This window comes from Ochotona princeps, chromosome 19 (assembly GCF_030435755.1).
Source record: "Ochotona princeps isolate mOchPri1 chromosome 19, mOchPri1.hap1, whole genome shotgun sequence".
Lineage (NCBI taxonomy): Eukaryota > Metazoa > Chordata > Mammalia > Lagomorpha > Ochotonidae > Ochotona > Ochotona princeps.
Window position 1 is genome coordinate 32134548 of NC_080850.1, and position 20419 is coordinate 32154966.

Below are 20419 nucleotides of genomic sequence, written 5' to 3' on the forward strand. Positions count from 1 at the left end.
ACTGCACCTGCGTGGGAGACCCGGAAGAGGTTCCAGGTTCCTGGCTTCGGATTGGCGCGCATCGGCCCGTTGCGGCTCACTTGGGGAGTGAATCATCGTATGGAAGATCTTCCTCTCTGTCTCTCCTCCTCTGTGTATATCTGACTGCAATAAAATGAATAAATCTTTAAAAAAAAAAAACCTGCCCTTCCAATAAAAAGAAATAATCTAATAAAAAAAAAACACTGAGGAAATGCCTGATTTATGGCATTCCTGGTAACTTCACAACTAAGAAGAGGTATCTTGACTTACACAATTTCTGCCACTTTCCGTTTTTATCTTAAATTCTTTAGTCCCACATGTAGACACATCAACTTCATTAGTAGCAAGGTCAAAGCAGCAGCAAAAGAACTGCCCAAACACATCTTTATTATGAGTCTTCAGTGTTCTGAGTATACAGAAATTTACCCTAATTCTTACTTCTACCACAGGACCTGAAACTCCATCAGGCTCCTCTTCAACAGTATTCCTCTAAAATGAAACAAAACAAGTACCCCTGCCCTCCTCCACTTCTCCACCCTATAAAGCAGTAGTAAGGGAAAGGAGGCATTGTACTTTAGATTTTCAGATGACATTTCACGCTAAGAAAGTATGGCAGCTTTCAAAAACAATGGTGTCAGTCCCTCTCATGGGAGATGGTGGGGGGAGCTTTAGGAAGTAACTTTTTAAAGGTTTATTTAGTTATTTAAAAGGCAAAATTACTAAGAAGACACCTTCCATCCACTGGCTCACTCCCCAAATAGTCACAACAGCTTAGGCTAGGGCCAGACTGAAGCCAGAAGCTTCATCTGAGTCTCCCACATGGATACGGGGTCCCTAGCACTTGCGTCATCTTCTGATGCTTTCCAAACACATTGGGAAAATCAGGAGCAAAAGTGGAGCAGTCAGAATGTCAAACAGTACCTGTATGGGATGCCAGCACCACAAGGACCACAGCACCACTGTGCGTGAACTGAGGCAACAAGAATTGAGAAACTCCTTTGCATGTGGATTTTAGCACATATTATAGCAAGTACCAGTGGACAAAAATAATAAAGCTTATAGCAAACTAACATTAATGAAAAAAATCCTATCCTGAAAACAAATACTTAGGGTTAGTCCGACCTCTTGTTAGTAGCTCTCAATTTATGGAGAGCTACAGAGTAGGGAAGACCTGTTTTATGCTTGGAAAATTCTTACTGGCTTTTTTTTTTTTAAATGATTTATTTTTATTGAAAGTCAGACTGACAGAGAGGAGGAGAGACAAAAATCTTTTGTCCACTGGGTTCACTACTAAAGTAGCCGCAACAGCCAGAGAGGATCCTATCCAAAGCCAGGAGCCAGGAACCGCCTCCGGATCTCCCACACACAGGTGCAGGGTCCCAAGGATTTGGGCCATCCTCTAGTGCTTTCCCAGGCCATAGGCAGGGAGCTGGAAGGGAAGTGGAGCAGCCAGAATAACGAACCAACATCCATATGGAATCCCAGCACACACAAGGCGAGGACTTTAGGCCACCAGGTTACCGTGCCAGGCCCTCACACTTGCTTCTACAATGGAAATGAACAAACTGCTGTGATGAAGCTTCAGGATCACTGAATGCTAAGTTCCAGTTGCTCAACTTCCGATCTAGCTTCTTGTCAATGCGCATGGGAAGCAGAGGGACAGAATGCCTAAATACTTGGGCACAGACCACTCATTTGGGAGACTTTGGATGGTGTTCCAGGAGCCAGCCATTTAAGGAATGAACTAGTAGATGAAGATTCTCATTCTTCTTCCTTTCCTCTGTGTATGTCTCTATCTGTCTCAGTCACGCTAAGTTGCAAATAAATGAATCAACAGAACAAAAAGAGAGAAGTCAGGAGGGAAAAGAGGACCAAAACAGGAAACAGGGAAGCCAAGCCTAGCCTAGCCTAGCCTAGCCCAGCCCAGCCCAGCTCCCTGGTTTCAAAGGTAATGGATTGGCAGCCTGAAGCATAGTCTTGCTTGACCAGGCCTGACCTGGCTGGTCCCACAGACATATCACAAAGACAGGAAAAAAACTGACATAAACTGAAAACCCATGCCACTGAACTGTAAGCACTACCCATGGGGGGAAAAAGAATAAAAAGCTACTGTAGGGAGACAAAACAAATTAACACTGATTAAACAAACCACTTCACTTTAAACTCTAATACAAGTTTTTATATATCATTTAAGCCCGAGGAGATATGGGGGGAAAAAAGCTTCAAAAAACAACTACATATTTATGCACGCCAAATGTGCCCCTAGAACCACCGTATTTCTGACTCCAAAGAAATCCCAAATATATTAACATAAAAGATGTGCAAATACATAACTCTAAATCATTATATGATAATCTTCAAACAAGAATCCAAAGGACTAACAATTTACAGGCTAGCAATCTGCATATAATACAGACCCACCAGTTCTTCACATAAAAATGAAAAACAGGGCCCAGCATGGTAGCCTAAATGCCTAGAGTCCTCGCCTTGTATGCACCAGGATTCCATATGGGTGCCGGCCAGCTCCCTGCTTGTGGATTGGGAAAGCAGTTGAGGACAACCCAAACCCTTGGGACCCTGTACCAGCATGAGAGACCCGGAAGTTGTTTCTGGCTATTTGCTTCAGATCGGCTCAGCTCTGGCCATTGCAGCCACTTGGAAGCCAGTTGACGGAAGATCTTTCTCTGTCCTTCTCTCTGTAAATCTAACTTCCTAATAAACTAAATCCTTTTTTTAGATGAAACAGAGCTGGAAATGACATCTGTCCAACAGGATTGCTGAATTTTTTTACTTTTTAAGACTTGTTTATTTACTTCAAGGTAGAGTGACAGAGCTTTTCCATCCACTGGCTCACTCCTCAAATGCCACTAACAGCCAGGGCTGGGTCAGGCCAAGGCCAGGACACCAGAACTTCCCCAAGGGTGGCAAGAAGCCAAACCCTTAGGTCCTCGTCCATGGCCTTGCAGGGTTCAAAGGAGCAGCCAGAGCCAGGATACACACCCAGGCATTTCCATAAGGGTTGTGGGCATCTGAACCGCAGAGTTAAAATACCACTCCACCCTGAGGATAATTTCTGTTGACAAACAGGAAGCAAGACAATTAAAACACTTATCTATGCCTCTCACACAAATACATCACTCTGCACCTATGAACTACTAAATAAAAATAAAGATGGCACAGGGACCTGGTCTAGCAGTAAAGAAGTTACTTCAGATGCTCACATCCCATAGCAGAGATATTTGGGTTCGTTTCTGGCGGCTAATCCCAGCTATTAACAAGGGATCTGGGAGGCAGCAGTGATGTGATGTCATAGTTCACGTAGCTGAGTCCCTGTCACCCAGTCAGAAAAATCAGCGAGTTCCTAGCTCTAAGCTTCAGTGTACTCCCTCCCAACCCTCCACCCTCATCATCGTGGGCAATAAAATAGTGAAACCAGGAGTGGGAACATGCTCTTTAAGTTTCCTAAATAGATATTTAACATACTGAATGACAAAGCCTGCAACTACATTTTTTAAAAGTCTCAAAAGAATATCTGCATAACTAGTAGCCACACTTATTCTATAGATTATGCCTTTCTTAGGTATAGAACAGCACAAATGGTCTCCAAGTCTGACTACACTGACCTTAACAGGACCTAAAGAACGTCACATACTCTGCCTCCATCCACATTAAATATCCACGACCTAAAACTGTTGATTCACCAGATTCTCAGCTGCCAAAGTAGACTAGCTCAATGTTTGACATTTCCTTTGGCAGTCACTAGTTCTTAACGCGTCACAGTCTACAGGCTAAGTAGAATAGTTTTCTATGCCTCTACCTTAGCAGCTCATTTTCTTGAGCCTGAGAAAAACTATCAAACGCTAAATCCACACCAAAAGAAAGCTGTCAATCTAAGATGTTATAATATAAAAATAATAAGATGGCCAAACATCTCTCCAAAACCTCCTTATCACTACAGAGTCTGAGTCAGTGTTGGCTTCTTAAACAGAAACTTCTTAAAAAGCAGCCAATTAAAAGGGGGAGGGGGTGAACCAACATTTCCTAAGACCTCTTACAATATCATCAATGAGCTACCCACTCACAGGGCAAACAGGATGCTACCACATAGAATTTTGTTTTATTTCTCCCATGTCAAGGGTTGCCATTCCCAGGGCACTAATTCCTGATTCTGTATCTTCTACTGATTCTTCATTACTCGCCAGTGTCAGTGAATACCAACCCATCTTTCCCGTTGACTCAATATTGATAGTTTATACATGCTCTGCTGTTTTATAAGAACAATAAAAATAAAAATAAAAATCCATGGTCTTTTAAAAGTCCGCATTGTGGGAAAGCCACTATAGTCTAGAAGCTAAATCCTTGCCTTGCAACCTCCAGGAATGCATATGGATGCTAGTTTTGTGTCATGGCTGCTCCACTTACCATCCAGCTTCCTACTGATGTCTTGGAAAAGCAGCTGAGGATGGCCGAAAGCCTTGGCTTCCTGCACCCACGTGGGAGACCCAGAGGAAGCTCCTGGCTTCAGATCAGCTCAGCTCCAGCTGTTGCAGCCACTTCAGTGAATCAGCAGATGGAAGATCTTTCTCTGTGTATCTCCTTCTCTCTGTATATGTATCTGCCTTTCCAATAAATAAATCTTTTTTAAAAGTTTTTTTTTTTTTTTTTTGAAATCTCCAATGTGCCTGGCACAGTAGTCTAGTGGATTCTAACCATGGCCAGGACCCCACATGGGCACCAGTTCTCATCCCAGCGGCCCAGCGGCCCAGCGGCCCATCCAGCTCCATGCTTGTGGCCTGGGAAAACAGTCGAGGACGTCCCAATGCTTTGGGGCCCTGCAGCCACGTAGGAGACCCACAAGAAGCTCCTGGCTTCTTTAGGGTCAGTGCTGTGGCTCTGCAAGTTAAGCCACTACCAGAAGTACTCGCATGCAAAATGAGCACCAGTTCAAGACCTAGCTGCTCCACTTCTTATCCATCTCCCTGCTAATGTGCCTGAAAAAATGGCTCTAGCACTTGGACCTCTCTACCCACATGGGAAGCCTTGAAGAGGCCCATTCACAGTGGCCATTTGCAGAGTGACCCAATGGAGGAAAGATTATCTCTCTTTGTCTTTCAAATAAAAACTTAAAGATCTTCACTAATAAATATATGAAGTCATCTTCCAGTACAGCTATAGAATTTTGATCCATTAATACAAACGAGAATCACTTGTAAACAAAGTTTAAAGACGTAACTGTACAACAAAACTTATCCTATAGAAGCTGCACATTAGATATTTTAAACATGGCACTGAAACTCCACGAGAAAATCTTGCATTGGAGTACGCTCAACAAAGCTTTTATGCTCTATGTATTTCAAGTAGCTACAACACTCACATTTCTGTCTTATTTAACCTGGGACACTTTGGTTTGGGGGCATTTTAATGGAAAATTTTGCCACTATTAAAGATGATATAAAATCAAATCTGTTGGCTTGGAAAAATATAGAACAGTAAAAGTATGAAATGTTAAGAAAGATTGCAGTTTAAATTGAAGCTGTATGTATCACATAATTTTTTAAAAAATGTATGTATGTATTTTTATTGGAATGCAGATTTACAAAGAAGAGAGACAAAGAACTTCTACATGCTGGTTCACCCTCCTAAGTGGCTGCAATGGCCAGAGCTAAGTCAATACCAAGCCATAAGAAGAATGCTTTCCCAGATCATAAGAAGAGAGCCTGGATAGAAAGTGGAACAGCCGGGACATGAACTATCACCCATATGGGATCCTGGTACTTGTAAAGCAGAGGATTAGCCAATTGAGCCATGGCACTAGGCCCTAATTATACACTTTTAAGCAACTAAAAACCAATAGGATTATTATTAGTGTGAAATGGATAACAATGTCTCCTAGAAAATACAACAGCCACCATATAAGTAGTAATAGTTCGGCTAATCGGGCCCGGCGGCGTGGCCTAGCGGCTAAAGTCCTCGCCTTGAAAGCCCCGGGATCCCATATGGGCGCTGGTTCTAATCCCGGCAGCTCCACTTCCCATCCAGCTCCCTGCTTGTGGCCTGGGAAAGCAGTCGAGGACGGCCCAATGCACTGGGACACTGCACCCGCGTGGGAGACCCGGAAGAGGTTCCTGGTTCCCGGCATCGGATCGGCGTGCACCGGCCCGTTGTGGCTCACTTGGGGAGTGAAACATCGGATGGAAGATCTTCCTCTCTGTCTCTCCTCCTCTCTGTGTATCTGGCTTTCCAATAATAATAAAATCTTTAAAAAAAAAAAAAAAGAAAAAAATAGTTCGGCTAATCTTTTCTACCACATACCAGTTTTAAAGGTAAGAAAAGAGCACATACAAGTATACAATATGGAATGCTACACACAAAAGTGAGTGTTGGGATTAGGCAATGTATAATCAGCTATTATGGGGATGGAGGGGAGAAAACACACTAAGCTACCCTAATAATTTTTTTAAAAAAAACTATCCCAATAATTTTTAAGAAAACAGTGCAGGACAAACTATAATGCAGTAGCAGGCTTTTCAGAGTCCTTCACAGGCTGGGGAGCTCTGACTATGCTAAAGTGGCTCCAGAAAGAGCTTTACAAACCTGGAAGGGATTAGCATCTAAATTGAGTGCTTCCCTTCACTATAGTAACAATATATATTTTCTAAAGATGTTTAAAAGTGACCTTTAGCTGCATACTATTCATAAGTCAAATAACCAAAATCCAATTAGAATTTTATTTCTGATATAGTAACATAACCAAATTCCTCAAATATATGTCCAGTTGAATCTTTTAATACTGCCATTACTGCACTGTTTTGGTATTCTACAACCTCCATGTCCAATGTTTTTGAGTTAGAACAAAGATAAAATTAATCTCTAAGCAGTATATCCTTTTTGGTTCCTGAGATGCACCATTTATGCTTCCTAAAACTATAGATTTAAATATAACAAAGTACAAGCTAACATTGCTACTATGTGTGGATCAATCCTCCATTCTGTAACTCAATGAAAAAATGACTGCTAAACTTTGAAAAAAAAAAAGAAAAAAGATTTATTTATTCTATTTATTTATTTGAAAGAAAGATACATAGTTTTTCCATCTGCTGATTAGCTCCTCAAATGGCTGCAACACCAAGGCTAGACCAGGCAAGGCCAGGCTGAAGCCAATACCTTGCTCTAGGTCTCACACCTGTGAAGCAGCACCCCAAGACGGGCCATCTTCTACTATTATCCCAGTCTCATCAGCAGGGAGCTGGGTCTGAGGTGGAGCAGCTCAGATCAGAACCAGTGCATATATGATGCAAGTGTCACAGGTAGCAGCTTCACTCTCTTTGCCACAACACCCGCCTAAGGATACTAAACTCTTACCTATTCAAATTAGCTGTTTGGTCCACTAGAAAGAAGTCCAATATATGCTAAGAACATAAGCCAAGAACATAGACTAATTTTCCAGTAGTTGTAATTAAGAAAATACATAAAATTAGGCTCAATTAGTAAAAATTAGATTTTACTTTCCCAATATATTCAGAATTCTATCAAATATTTTACATCCTTTTTTTGTATTCTTTGAAGGCTTTGAAAATGACTGGTTTCTAGGTAGAGATGCATGTGATTTATCAATGTGAATCTGTCACATTCAAAGTGCCCAACAGATAGACATGGCTAGCTGTACCCATTCTGAACAGCACAGAGGCTGTTACTGAAGCCCACAGTACGTGGTTGAATTTTATTAATCCCAGGTTCTAACTCCAGCTGCTAACACATTACCACAACTTGCTGAACAAAACTGTTCAGAACAAACCAGATGGAATTCCACTTCAAAGACAGAGGGTTCTTTGTGGTTTAGATACCGCCTTAAACATTTTTAGATTTCAGATTTTGGAAGAGAAATGTTGGGGAGGGAGGAATTAAAGACAGGTATGCAGATAAGTAACCTAACTTCCAAGCAGTTAAGCCACTGAGAAAAGACATGCTCTAAAAAGGAGAGACAGGAACACACTCAGGACGAGTGCCAAGACAATGCTGTGTAAAGCACATGGTCTTCCTAAAGCTCTCAGGGAAAGAGGAAACACAACCGGTACCCGGTGAGGCTGCACATTTAAGGAACAGAGATTTTAACCCATTAACCCGACCGTAAGTTGTTTTATAATTCATCTAATTGTCTGAAAAATGAAGAAAAAAAAGGTTAAAAAAATCTTTTTAAATATTCTATATAAAAGGAAAACTCCAGAAACATATATCCCTAATGTGAATAGTGATAGTGGTTCAATGATTTAATGTACACCTGATTTTTAATCAAGAAAAAAATAAAATGGTAATAACTTAAATGTCAATCTATTCATTTTTAAACATTTTAAGATTATAATACCCATCCAGAAGCTGTTCTTGCTTCTGAAGAACCCTGGCAGGTAAGCAAATTTAGGCTGAAAGAGAAGACACAATCACAATCCCTTGAAGGAAACCTGAACGTCATTTGTGGGACAACAAGGATCCAGGAAGGGCTACGAAACGTCCACTGCCATATACTGGTGGCACTTCTATAATGTTAAGTAAGAGCAAATGTGTAGTATATTAGCTATAGGCTCAAGACTACCCTCCACTGCAAAGCATAATAAGAACAAGAACATTAAGACTGCTCATCTCTTGGCCCATGGAGCCTTAAAAAATGGAACTTGGTTCTCACTCTGTTTTAAGGTATCACTTTAAGAAACTGCTGATTTCAGAGTTCTTAGTTTCTACAAATGGAATCTAGATATTGAAAGATTTACAGGAAGTCAAGGCAAACCACTCACAGCCTCCTTCCTGAAGGACAGAGATTTTTCGGGGTTTTTTCCCCACTAATGTATTCTTAGCAGCATGAATAACCAAAATTGTTCCTGTTATTCATTCTCCCAAGTCAGCATGAGTTCATTAAACAAGCACTTATTAAGTACCTCATGTAGCATTACACAAGATCAAGAAAGCATATTTTTAAATACTTACTACCTCCCAAAAGTGTAAATCTAGTTGCAGAAACATGAATAAAGGAAATATAACTGCTCAAGAAATTCAACAAAGTATACAATTAAGTGTGAAACTTCAAGCACCAAAGAAACAATGTAGACTGCAACCTTTGGAATAATGCCATACTTCAGAACAAGAGCAGGGACAGGCTTTTGTCATACTGTAATATTTATTCATTTATCTACTAGAAAAAATAATCTTGTAAAGGTGAAAATGAATGACTATGCCATTGTAATAACTTGGGGACAAACAGGAGGAGGATGACACAGGGCAGAAGAGAGGATGAGGAGGGGGAGGGCTAGTCCCCTATACAAATAAATTTGTACCATGAAAAACAACTGCAAAAAAAATAGACTTAAACTGCATATCTATAAAGATGTCAATAACGGAAAGAATAAAGGAAATTGAAAGTGAAAATATATGTAACCCCTTGCACTTTATCACTCTCTATATATATAATGCTTCACAAACTGAGCAAGGATTAACTACCGCAACTAGTTTCAATCCTCTAAATAACACACTTAATGGTCTAATTTTTTAAAAATCAAATGTTGGGGTCCGTGCAGTGGATGTGGGGGACATGAGGGTGTGAAGAGTATTGTTCCATTGTAGGCAGGGCCACAAGGAACTTCCTGCTGTGCAGCAGGGCCCGAGCGGATGACTCTACAACCACCTGAATGCAGCTCCACCTTCCTTTGCATGGATACGGACCACCCTGCATAAGAATTCTAATCCATCCAGGCATTGTTTGCTACTGTGGAGCTGGCCAAAATTTTACTCAATGTGAGCTTGGAGGTTAATGTCAATAATAATGTCTTACAAAAGGGCCTTCTATTATTCCTACTGTCTTGGCTGTCCCCATTGACCTTACCCTAATCAAGGGACCTATATTTAGGGTTTCATTCTTTCCTTGATCTTTAGGTTCTCATTTTCTTTGTGATACAAGATTAAGGTGCAGAATAAGAATTGTGGTAGGAACTTCTATTGTTTTTAGGTAAAGCAAATGGCAGAATTATCCTTAGAAATACCCACTTGACCAGAGTTTGACTGTTTCTGTATAAATAAAGCGGACAGCTTTCCCCGCATTGTCCATTATGATCAAGGAATCCTAGTGGTCCGTCTCTTTCTTCTTTGTGCCTCATCCATGCACCCTTAAGTTCCGAACTCAGCTGGAGCTGGACTCCGGCAATCAAAATTTAAACAGAACTAACCAAAAGAATGTATTAAGGAAATGTTTCAATTTACCAACAAGAAATAACCTTATCCTCCTTGTAATTCCTGCAACATCTTAGCTATACCTATGACAATACTCTATGAATGTTCTGTGAACATTCCGGAAGGGACCTGGGCCTCATTCAGCCTCTGACTAGACACCTACACAAAGCTTGGTACATAACACATACTCAATACAAACTGAGTGACAAGCAGTTCTGATTGTCAATAGAGGTCCTAAATGTTTTTGCAATGTTCAGTTGCTTATATTCCTTCCAAAGGCTTTGTAGTTCTAAGCATTCCTTACACACCATTGCTCTCTTTATCTTTACTCCAATGCTTTCTTGACAGGACCAAGCCTACATGACTTCGCTTTTAGGAAAAACATTCCATGAGAGGATCTCCTAAAATAGATTTCTGAATCTCAAGAAAATATTTTCAAGGATGTCACAAGGTACATGAATTTCAGTTCCCAACAACCCCCATTTCAGCTGTCACCTAGAGTACTACCATCAGCATCAATGAGCACTGGGTCAAGTTCCAATCATTCCATTTTTGATCCAGCTACCGCCTATTACATCTGGAAAAACAGTGAAAGATAGCCTTCCACTGTTGGGGCGGGGGGGGGGTGCCCTAACACACATGGGATACCTAGATAGAATTCCAGAGTCCAAGTTTTGGACTGGACCAGATTTAGTCATCACAGATGTTTGGGAAATGAACCATCAAACTGAGGACTATCTTGATAGTCTTCAATTTTGTATCTATCTATAACTCTGCATTTCAAATAATCTCCTTATCTTCGGTATGAATGCACATTACCCACCTTTCTAACAACTGTGGCATGAAAAGGAGCACTATTTGCATGCCACTATTACCCTCCAAGGACAGAGGTGGGGAACTTGTGACCCACAGGACATATACTGTGCTGTGGTCAAAATCATTTAATCTGGATCTGTCAAGGCAATCAGTTGGGACTTAAAATTTTAAAAATCTACTGCAGGCTAATTTTGGGGATAAGTGCTATGGCACAGCAACCTAAATCTCAGCCTGCAGCACCGAAATTCTATATGGGTTCCAGTTCGAGTCCCAGCTGCTCAAGTTTTGTTGTGTTTTGTTTTAAGGATACTGGAAAGTCAGATTCACAGAGAGAAGGAGACACAGTAAGAAAGATCTTATGTCTGCTGGTCCACTCCCTAAGTGGCCACAATGGGCAGAGCTAAGCTGACCCAAAGCCAGAAGCCAGTTACTTCCTCCCAGTCTCCCACATGGGTGCAAGGTCTCCAGACTTTGGGCCATTCTCCACTGCTTTCCCAGGCCACAAGCAGGGAACTGAATGGGAAGCGGAGCAGGAGGGAAATGAACCAGTGCCCATCTGGGATCCCAGTGGTTTCAAGGTGAGAATTTAGCCACTAGGCTATTGCTCTTGGTCCACTGCTCCACTTCTGATCCAGCTTCCTGCTAATGGCCTGGGAAAGAAGCAGAGGATATTCCAAGTCCATGGACCCCTGTATTCACACTGGAAACCCATAAGAAGCTTTACACAGGTCTAGCTTCAGCCACTGTGGCCATCTAGGTGCGAACCAGCAGGTAGATCTCTCTTCCCCCCATTTTCCCTCTTTAATTCTGCCTTTCAAACACAAATAAATATTTTAATAAATGCTACATTTTTCAGGTCCAAAAATTAAGTTTTATACATATATATATATATATATATAATATATATATATATATATATATATATATTCATATTCCCTTGTTAGAAAACAAAACAACACAAAAAACCAAAAATGTTTCCTCATCTCTTCTCCATAAAGAAATCAGACCAATAACCAAGGATGTTGATCAAAGAGCCTGACCAACTCCAGGACTCCAAGGAGTTCTGATTCTTAACTAGACAGCTCTAGAAGGGACAAGCAGAACAGATTCATCACATCTTCCCCACCAATGGTATTTCCAAAGTAGCTTCCCAATCTTAGCTACACCAGACATCATCACACTACATTTCTACCACTATACAACAGACAAATGAACTGCAAACATACTATCGGTCCTTTGCTTTAATTTTAAACCCCAATATTGTGAACCACTCATCAATAGAAAAAATATTTTCCAATGCTGAAGATTACAGATTTTTAAATGAGTCATAATGTATCTACTGACTTACCAACTTTTTTCCATATGATTTAACTAAACCTATATTACTTGTTTAAGGTAAACTTCCCACAATCAAAACACAGCATAAGCTTTAAAAAATTCAACATGCTGGGCCTGGCGGCGTGGCCTGACGGCTGGAGTCCTTGCCTTGAAAGCCCCGGGGTCCCATATGGGCGCCGGATCTAGTCCCGGCAGCTCCACTTCCCATCCAGCTCCCTGCCTGTGGCCTGGGAAGGCAGTCGAGGACGGCCCAAGGCTTTGGGACCCTGCACCCGTGTGAGAGACCTGGAGGAGGTTCCTGGTTCCCGGCTTCGGATCGGGCGTGCGTCGGCCCGTTGCGACTCACTTGGGGGGTGGGCCATCGGACCGAGAATCTTCCTCTCTGTCTCTCCTCTCTGTATGTTTGACTTTGTAATGAAACAGATAAATCTTTAAAAAAAACAAAAAATTCAACATGCTTCACTAATTTCACAATATGGCACAAGCAACATAAAGAAAGGCATTCATCTTCACCATGGAAATCCCATCTTGACTCACCATTATCTGTTCACATGTAAGCAAAAAACAAAGACTTGAACAAGTGATCTTTCTTACTGTGTCTCTTTCTCTCTGTAAATCTGACTTTCCAATAAAAATAAATATTTAAAAAAAATAAATCTTTAAAATAAATAAATAGAAACTGTAGTCTATAAATAAAGTACCCACATCTCAGGCCTGGCGGCGTGGCCTAGTGGCTAAGGTCCTTGCCTTGAACGTGCCAGGATCCCATACGGGTGCCGGTTCTAATCCTGGCAGCTCCACTTCCTCTCTAGCTCTCCTCCTCTCTGTATACCTGACTTTGTAATAATAAATAAATAAATCTTAAATAAACAAACAAGCAAACAAACAAATAAATAAATAAATGAATGAATAAAGTACCCACATCTCATACCAGAGTGTATCGGGTTGGCTATCTGGTTCAGAATTCCAACTGATCCAGCAGTGGAGCAGGAATTCAGTTCTTTTAGACCTGGGGTTTAGTTCCTAACCCCCAACTTTGACCAGGACCAGGCCTATATTTAGTGAGTCAATCAGTAGACAGAAATGTGCATTTGCCCACTCTCTGCCTTTCAAATAATATTTTTTTAAACTCTAAAACATCAGTAGCACAGCAAATAAAGCCATCAACTGCAATGCTGGCATCCCCTATGCGTGCCACTTCAGGGAATGGAAGTGGAACAGCAGAAAATGGCCCATTGGTTTAGGTGCCTAATACCCATGGGAGAGACCAGATGAACCAACTGGCTTCTCCAGTCACTGTGGCAATCTGAGAGGTGAACCATGGAATCCAAGTTCTTTCTCTCAACTCTTTCTTCATAAGTTTTTCAAATAACACACACACACAATTGCCAAGACATTAGGAACAACTGACCTCAGCGCCTTAGGTGCCAGCTATTTACTCTTGAAATACATATTACAAATACTAAAAGCATTTGCCATAAAACAGATGCTTAGCCACCTATTTGTGGTGATGAAATTTTAGTGCTATAAAAGGTCATCATCCTTAGAAGATACATGCTGAAATATCTCAATGCAAACTATGTCTGTACCTCGCTTCCAAATGTTTCAGAGAAAAAAGTATGCTGTACATAAACATACACACAGAAATATTCATATGCAAAAATGCAGATATATCTATGAGACAAGTGTATCTACACTGTCTGGGCAAGAGCTAAATGTTAGTGTACGGTTTGCGTTTAAAGTTTCTCAAAACAAAATGTTGGAGAAAAGGGGCCATTTAGAAAGCCGTTTAGCCATTTCTTTAAAAACAGGATCCAGCCAAAAAAAGCTAAGGAGGCAAGGACATATTTGACATTAACAACTAAAACACTCAAGTCCATGTCATGTAATTCCCTAGACACAAATGTCTTATTTCAAAGAGAAGAAACTCACATTGCCCATGTACTCCGAGAGCAGGTCTTGGAGGGCCTGGCGAACAGCGTTGCATTCTGCCACAATTCGTTCACGTCGGTCATCGCGGGTGCAGGACGAGTCGGCCATCAGGGCAGCCCCACTGATGATGCTTTCCAGGCGCTCCTCCAAGGAAGGCCTAAAGCGCTCCTCACTGAAGCTCAGGGGATCCACGATAATTTGTTTCTGCAGAGGAAGCATTACAAAGTGTTAGTGTTCATCACTATTCTTTCTACCTTCAAAAAGGCACGCAAAATGTTGATTAGAAATGTCAAGATTTGGGCCCGGTGCCATAGCCTAACGTGATCTTATACTGGCGCCAATTCTAATCCTGGCAGCCCCACTTCCCATCCAGCTCCTTGCAGTGGCCTGGGAAAGCAGGTGAGGACAGCCCAAAGCCTTGGCACCCTGCACCTGCGTGAGAGGCCCAGAAGAGGCTCCTGACTCCTGGCTTTGGATTGGCTCAGCTCCAGCCATTGTGGTAACTTGGGGAGTACATTAAGGGACGGAAGATCTTCCTCTCTCTCTCTTCCTCCTCCTCTCTGTATATCTGACTTTCCAATAAAAATAAAATAAAATAAACCTTAAAAAAAAAAACACACAAAGAAAAAGAAATATCAAGATTTAACACAAAAAACCCAACACATGAAATGAAGTTAGGCTTCTTGAAGATGACAGGTCATCCCAGATAAACTGGCCTATCGTAGAGCACTTTTCAAAAACAGTACAAGCAATACTAACCAAAGATGCTGAGTAAGGTATGACACCTCAAAGAGAAGCAGAAATATTACTAGCTCCATAATACATACTCTAAGTAACTAGAGGTCAGCCAACATAGATTAACAACTCATGAAAGGAACATTTCAAGATAACTTAAAAGTCTTCTCTCACTTTCTTACATGCAAAATACGAAACTGCTACATGACAGTAACAGAGTTATTTCGCCACAAAGTAAAACCATAACACTGACGATTGTCCTTAAAGTCTAAGAAAGGGTAGGCACTTGATGTAGTTGCTGAGTTACCACCTGCAACGCCCACATGATGCTACTGAAGTACCTGTTTTGAGTCCTGGATATTCTGCCACTGATCCAGCCTCCTGCTAATGGCCTTCCAGTGAGACAGAAAATACACCAAGTACATGGGCTCTGCCATGTGCGCAGAAAATTGGAATAGGGTTCCTGGATCCTAGTTTCAGCCCTGCCCCAGATCTAGCTATTGTGACCAGCTGGGGAGTAAACCAGCAAATGGAAGTTCATTCACTTTCTCTCTCACACATGATCTCTCTATGCCATCCAAATAAATAATCTTTAAAAGGTCAGGGTTGGCCGGGAATGACACTGTGGTAGATCATGTTAAGTTGCTGCTGGCATACCATATTGGCATACTGGGGCCACAGTTTGCTGCTCTAGTTCTGAAGCAGCTTTCTGCTAATGTTCCTGGGAGTTTCTGCCACCCACATAGGAGAGCAAAAGGAAGTTCCTACCCATAAAGATCTTCCTACCAATGTCAAACTTGAGGGGGAGACAAATGACTGTGTCTCTAGGCTATCAGCTGCAGCTTAACAGATTATCATACAGTTATTCAATGGGTAAGGCTGTCTTCATTCTACATGAAAAGCCCTAAATCAGCCTTGCATTATTAACCAAAGCCAAAAGAAAGGATAAAGCAAAGAAAAGAAGGGTGAAGACTACAGCAGGCATTGTATCATAAAGGGATTAAGCTGTACTTGAGAAACATACACAACAGAGTGTCAGTTTGAATCCTGGGTACTGCGCTTCCAATCTAACTTCCTGTTAATGCACCCATGAAGAAGCAGACAACAGCTCAACTAAACCTGCCACCCACTTAGGAGACAGAATACACTGCTGGTTCTTGGCTTTAGCCTGGTTCAGCCCCAACTACTGGGGAGTGAACCAGCATACATATCAGATTTGTCTGCCTCTCTATATAGAGAGACTATTCAAATAAGTAAGCTTTCTTTCTTAAAGGTTTCTTTTTTTTCAAACAGAGGTCTTTTAAAGAGCTGGTTCATTTCCCAGCAACTTCAGGACTAGGCAAGGCCAAAGCCAGGAGCTTCTTCCAGGTCTCCTAAAGCGGTGGCAAGGGGCCAAGCACTTAAGCCATCTTCTGCTGCTTTCTCAGACACATTAGCAGGAAGCCGGATAGAAATAGAGCAGCCAGGACACAACTTAGCACCCATATGGAATGCTGCCACAGCAGGCAGTGGTTTAACTTGCTACAACATCAGCCCCCAGAGATAAACTGGGAGGAGTAGGGGAGAAAGGAAAACAAGACGGAAGAGAAGATAAGGAAAAATGTGAAAAACATTACTTTTTCTTTAAAGCATCCCTACTTATAAAGAACGCTGGACATCTGAAACATAACTTTCTCTTACTTTAATTTCTTAAAAACTTCATCAGTTAAAAAAAAAATCAAACTTAAAAAAAAATCTTAAGCTGCTGCCATCTGCTGGAAGCCACAAAGCTTTGTGGATAGAAATTAAAAATACAAAACCAACCCAGAGCAGAATAAACAGAGTATAAAGGATAGGGTAAGCAAAACAATCCACACACAGCACAGCACTAAGGCATGCTTATGAAAGCTACTCATTTGGCATTACGCCTAGAAAATGTTTAAATCCTAAACGTGTTTCTCCTGTATTAATTTGGTCCATTATTTTTAGTATTTGTATTTTTAGTACTTTTAGTATTTGTAGGTAATCCACAGAAAGACAAGCAAGATTAAGACCACAGTTCTAACTGGACTCAGAACCCTAACCATAAAGAGAAGTGCAGACTCCATGGTCTGACCATGGAGTGCAAGTGTCATAGCCGAGCCTCCTCAGAGGCTCAGACAGAGCAGTAGAAAGCATACCCAGGTGCACATGGAGGATATGGCAATCTATTGGAACCTGCAGAGGATACCTGGCACCACAACAGAGGACAGAACAAATCAATCAACTACCCCAGCCATATGTTGGCAGTGAAAAACTGGGCAGAGACTCTAAGGTGGACTATGTCAATCGTGTATTCTGCAGCAATTTCATCGTGCTTGGAATGGCGAGATTGGCAGCAATACATAACTGTTGAATTATCAAAACCAGTTGAGCAAGACCCTCGGAGCATGCCCCACACTGGGGACACTGGGGACCTGGGATGGGTGGGAGGTTGGGTGGGGCTTCTCCCTTTGTCTCCCCCTTTACCCAGAGACAGAAAAAAAATGTAGAAATAATGGTCTTACCCACTTTCCTGTAGCCCTTGAATCTTTGTGCGCTAATTAACTATGCAAAGATTGTCCAAAAAAAAAAGACCACAGTTCTTGTGCTTCATTATTTATATTGTGCTTGATCAAAATAAATGGTGCTAGGCCCAGCGCAGTGGCCTAGTGGTTGAATCCTTGCCTTGAATGCACCAGTTTTAATCCTGGCAGCCCCACTTCCCATCCAGCTCCCTGCTTGTGGCCTGGGAGAGCAGTGGAGGATGGTCCAAAGCCTTGGCACCCTGCATCCGCGTGGGAGACCAGGAAGAGCTCTTATCGTGCAGTTCTGGCTGTTGCGTTCACTTGGAGAGTGAATCATCATATGGAAGATCTTCCTCTCTATATACATCTGACTTTCCAATATAAATAAATAAATCTTTAAAGATAAGCAAAAAAAAAAAAAATAATAATAACAAATAAGTGGTGCTGCCCCACAGGGGGGAGAGCGAGCACACAAAGGCTCTGAGCACTCACCATCAGTATCTCCTGCAGCTTGACATGTGCCAGAAGGTTAAAACCTGTGCTGAAATTAATGACGCTCACCACTTCAATAAAAAATGACTTCATAGGAAACACATGCTGCATAAAAAGAACCCAGAAATTTAACCCATACTTGAAGGGGGAAAAAAGAAAGAAAGATGCTTCAGGCCAAGTTAAAATCAAGTAGACTGACGAGTCCTAACAATTTTTACTCAAGATCACAAATCTGCATGAAACTGAGCTTTCATCAAATGTCTGATCACATTTCCTCAAGGAACCTGCTATCTTCTAGGCACTGGTGCAAATTCTGAAGTCTTCTACCAAGCACAACTTACATCGAAGTTATTGAGTGCGTAGGCCAGCTCACCACCACCACTGCCACCAGGGTGCTGAGAGGCATCATCAGATGATGTGGCCTGGGCTGCATTGGAAATGCCAGAGACTGCCTGCTGCAGTTGCTTGTAGATGAGGTCCCTGTTGGCCTTATATGCTGCAACATCTGGGTGCTGCAGGCATGCTTGGGATGCAGTATACAGGATTGGAATATTTTTCTGCAGGATTCCTCTAGCTGCAGCCATTTGATCCCGATGACCCACGTCTTTCAGTTCCTACAGAAGTAAAAAGAAAGTGGTTGCACATTACACAGGTTTGCCAGTACATGCTTGGCAAGTGAGTTTATACTAATTAAATACATTTGTTTTACACTGATAATTTGACTTGAGAGTTAATAACAACAAAGGAATACAGCCTAGGAAGGTAAGACCTGGAGCTGAAGAATCACACAGGCCATGAAATCTCCTACTCTGTTTTCCTGAAGTACTGTGCCCTTGGTGTCACTCTTGGTACTTACCAATTTCTATAACACACGGATAAAAATTCTACCTCTTAGTACAGTTTTGAGGATTACATGAGATAATACATGTAAAGCACATAGTATATTACTAATAAAAAAGATAATGCAGAAAACCTTAATTATAGTGTACCTATCCTTAACCAACACTAAAAGATTACTCAGACCTACATTTAGAGTTAAAATTTTATGAGGAGGGTGTATTTAACTTTCAGTTACACAGGTCACAAGAGTTCTGTGAAACGAGGACAGGACACCCCAGGTGTACATAGATAATGGGGGTGTGCCAAGCTACTCCCACTCTCTGAAGACCACCTTAAGACACAAGCCACACTTTAATACACAGCAAAATCAATGACTTCACAGGATATTAAGCCATAAAATTCAAACTCACGTGCTCCACAGACTGCAATTCACAATTAGAAAAATCTAATAAATGTGGTCTTAACTCCTAATTGTAATCCACAATTAAAGGGATACGATGTTCTTAGCATCAGTCCTACTATTAACATCTACTATTAGATATGGTAAATGAAAAATACAGCAGCAGCTAACATATAGCTGGGGAGTGGGATGAGGTACCAGAGTGCCTTCTGACTCCAGGTTCATGTAATGTGTGCCCTGGGAGGCAGCTGTGATGGTTCAGGCAGCTGGATTTCTGCAGACATGTGGGAAACCACAACGAGTTCCCAGCTCTCTGAAGGCTCACTGCAAGCATCTGGGAAATGAACTAGAGGATGGAGTAGCACTTACTAGCTCTACTTGTGCTTCCTCACTCACTCACTCCTTTTCTCTTGTCTACCTCAAGTAAATTGTTTTCTGAAGAATTATTTTTATTTTTTAAATGGAAAGACATATTTACAGAGAGGAGAGACAGATAAAGATCTTGGGTCCACTGGTTCATTCCCCAAGTGGCTGCAACAGCCAGATCTTAGCCGAACTGAAGCCAGGAGCTTCCTTGGGGTCTTCCACGTGGGTACAGGGTCCCAAGGCTTTGGGCCATCCTCGATTGTTTTCTCAGGACAAAAGCAGGGAGCTGGAACGGAAGTGGAGCAGCGAGGATACAAACCAGCACCCATATGGGATCCTGGCACACGCAAAGCAAGAACTTTAACCACTAGGCTACTATATTGGGCTGGCAAGTAAATTTTTTATATAACAAGAGTGTAAAATCTTGGAGCTTTAGTGTTGGCTCAACTGACTAATCATCTACTTCTGTCGCAGCTGCTCCATTTCCCATCCAACTCCCTACTTACGGACTGAGAGAGCAGAAGAGGATGGCCCAAAGCCTTGGAACCCTGCACTTGTCTAAGAGGCCCAGAAGAAGCTCCTGGCTCCTGGCTGCAGATCGGCTCAGCTCCGGCAGATGCAGCCATTTGGGGAGTGAACTAGTGGATGAACAATTTTTGTTTTTGACTGTCCTTCTCTACAGAACTCTGCCTTTTCAAAAAAAATTAAGTTTTTTTTTAAAAATATTCAAATCTAAGAATTT

General features: G+C 41.7%; 1 protein-coding gene across 1 annotated transcript in view; it reads right to left on the minus strand.

Annotated features, from left to right (window-relative positions):
- CTNNA1 (catenin alpha 1) overlaps window positions 1–20419 on the minus strand; it is a 153543-nt gene that overhangs the window by 70354 nt on the left and 62770 nt on the right. Inside the window, exons 6-7 of the mRNA XM_004586458.2 lie at window positions 18413–18685; window positions 14320–14523 (exon numbers count right to left, since the gene is read on the minus strand). Coding sequence (XP_004586515.1) covers window positions 14320–14523; window positions 18413–18685 — 477 coding nt within the window. The remainder of the gene's footprint in view (window positions 1–14319; window positions 14524–18412; window positions 18686–20419) is intronic.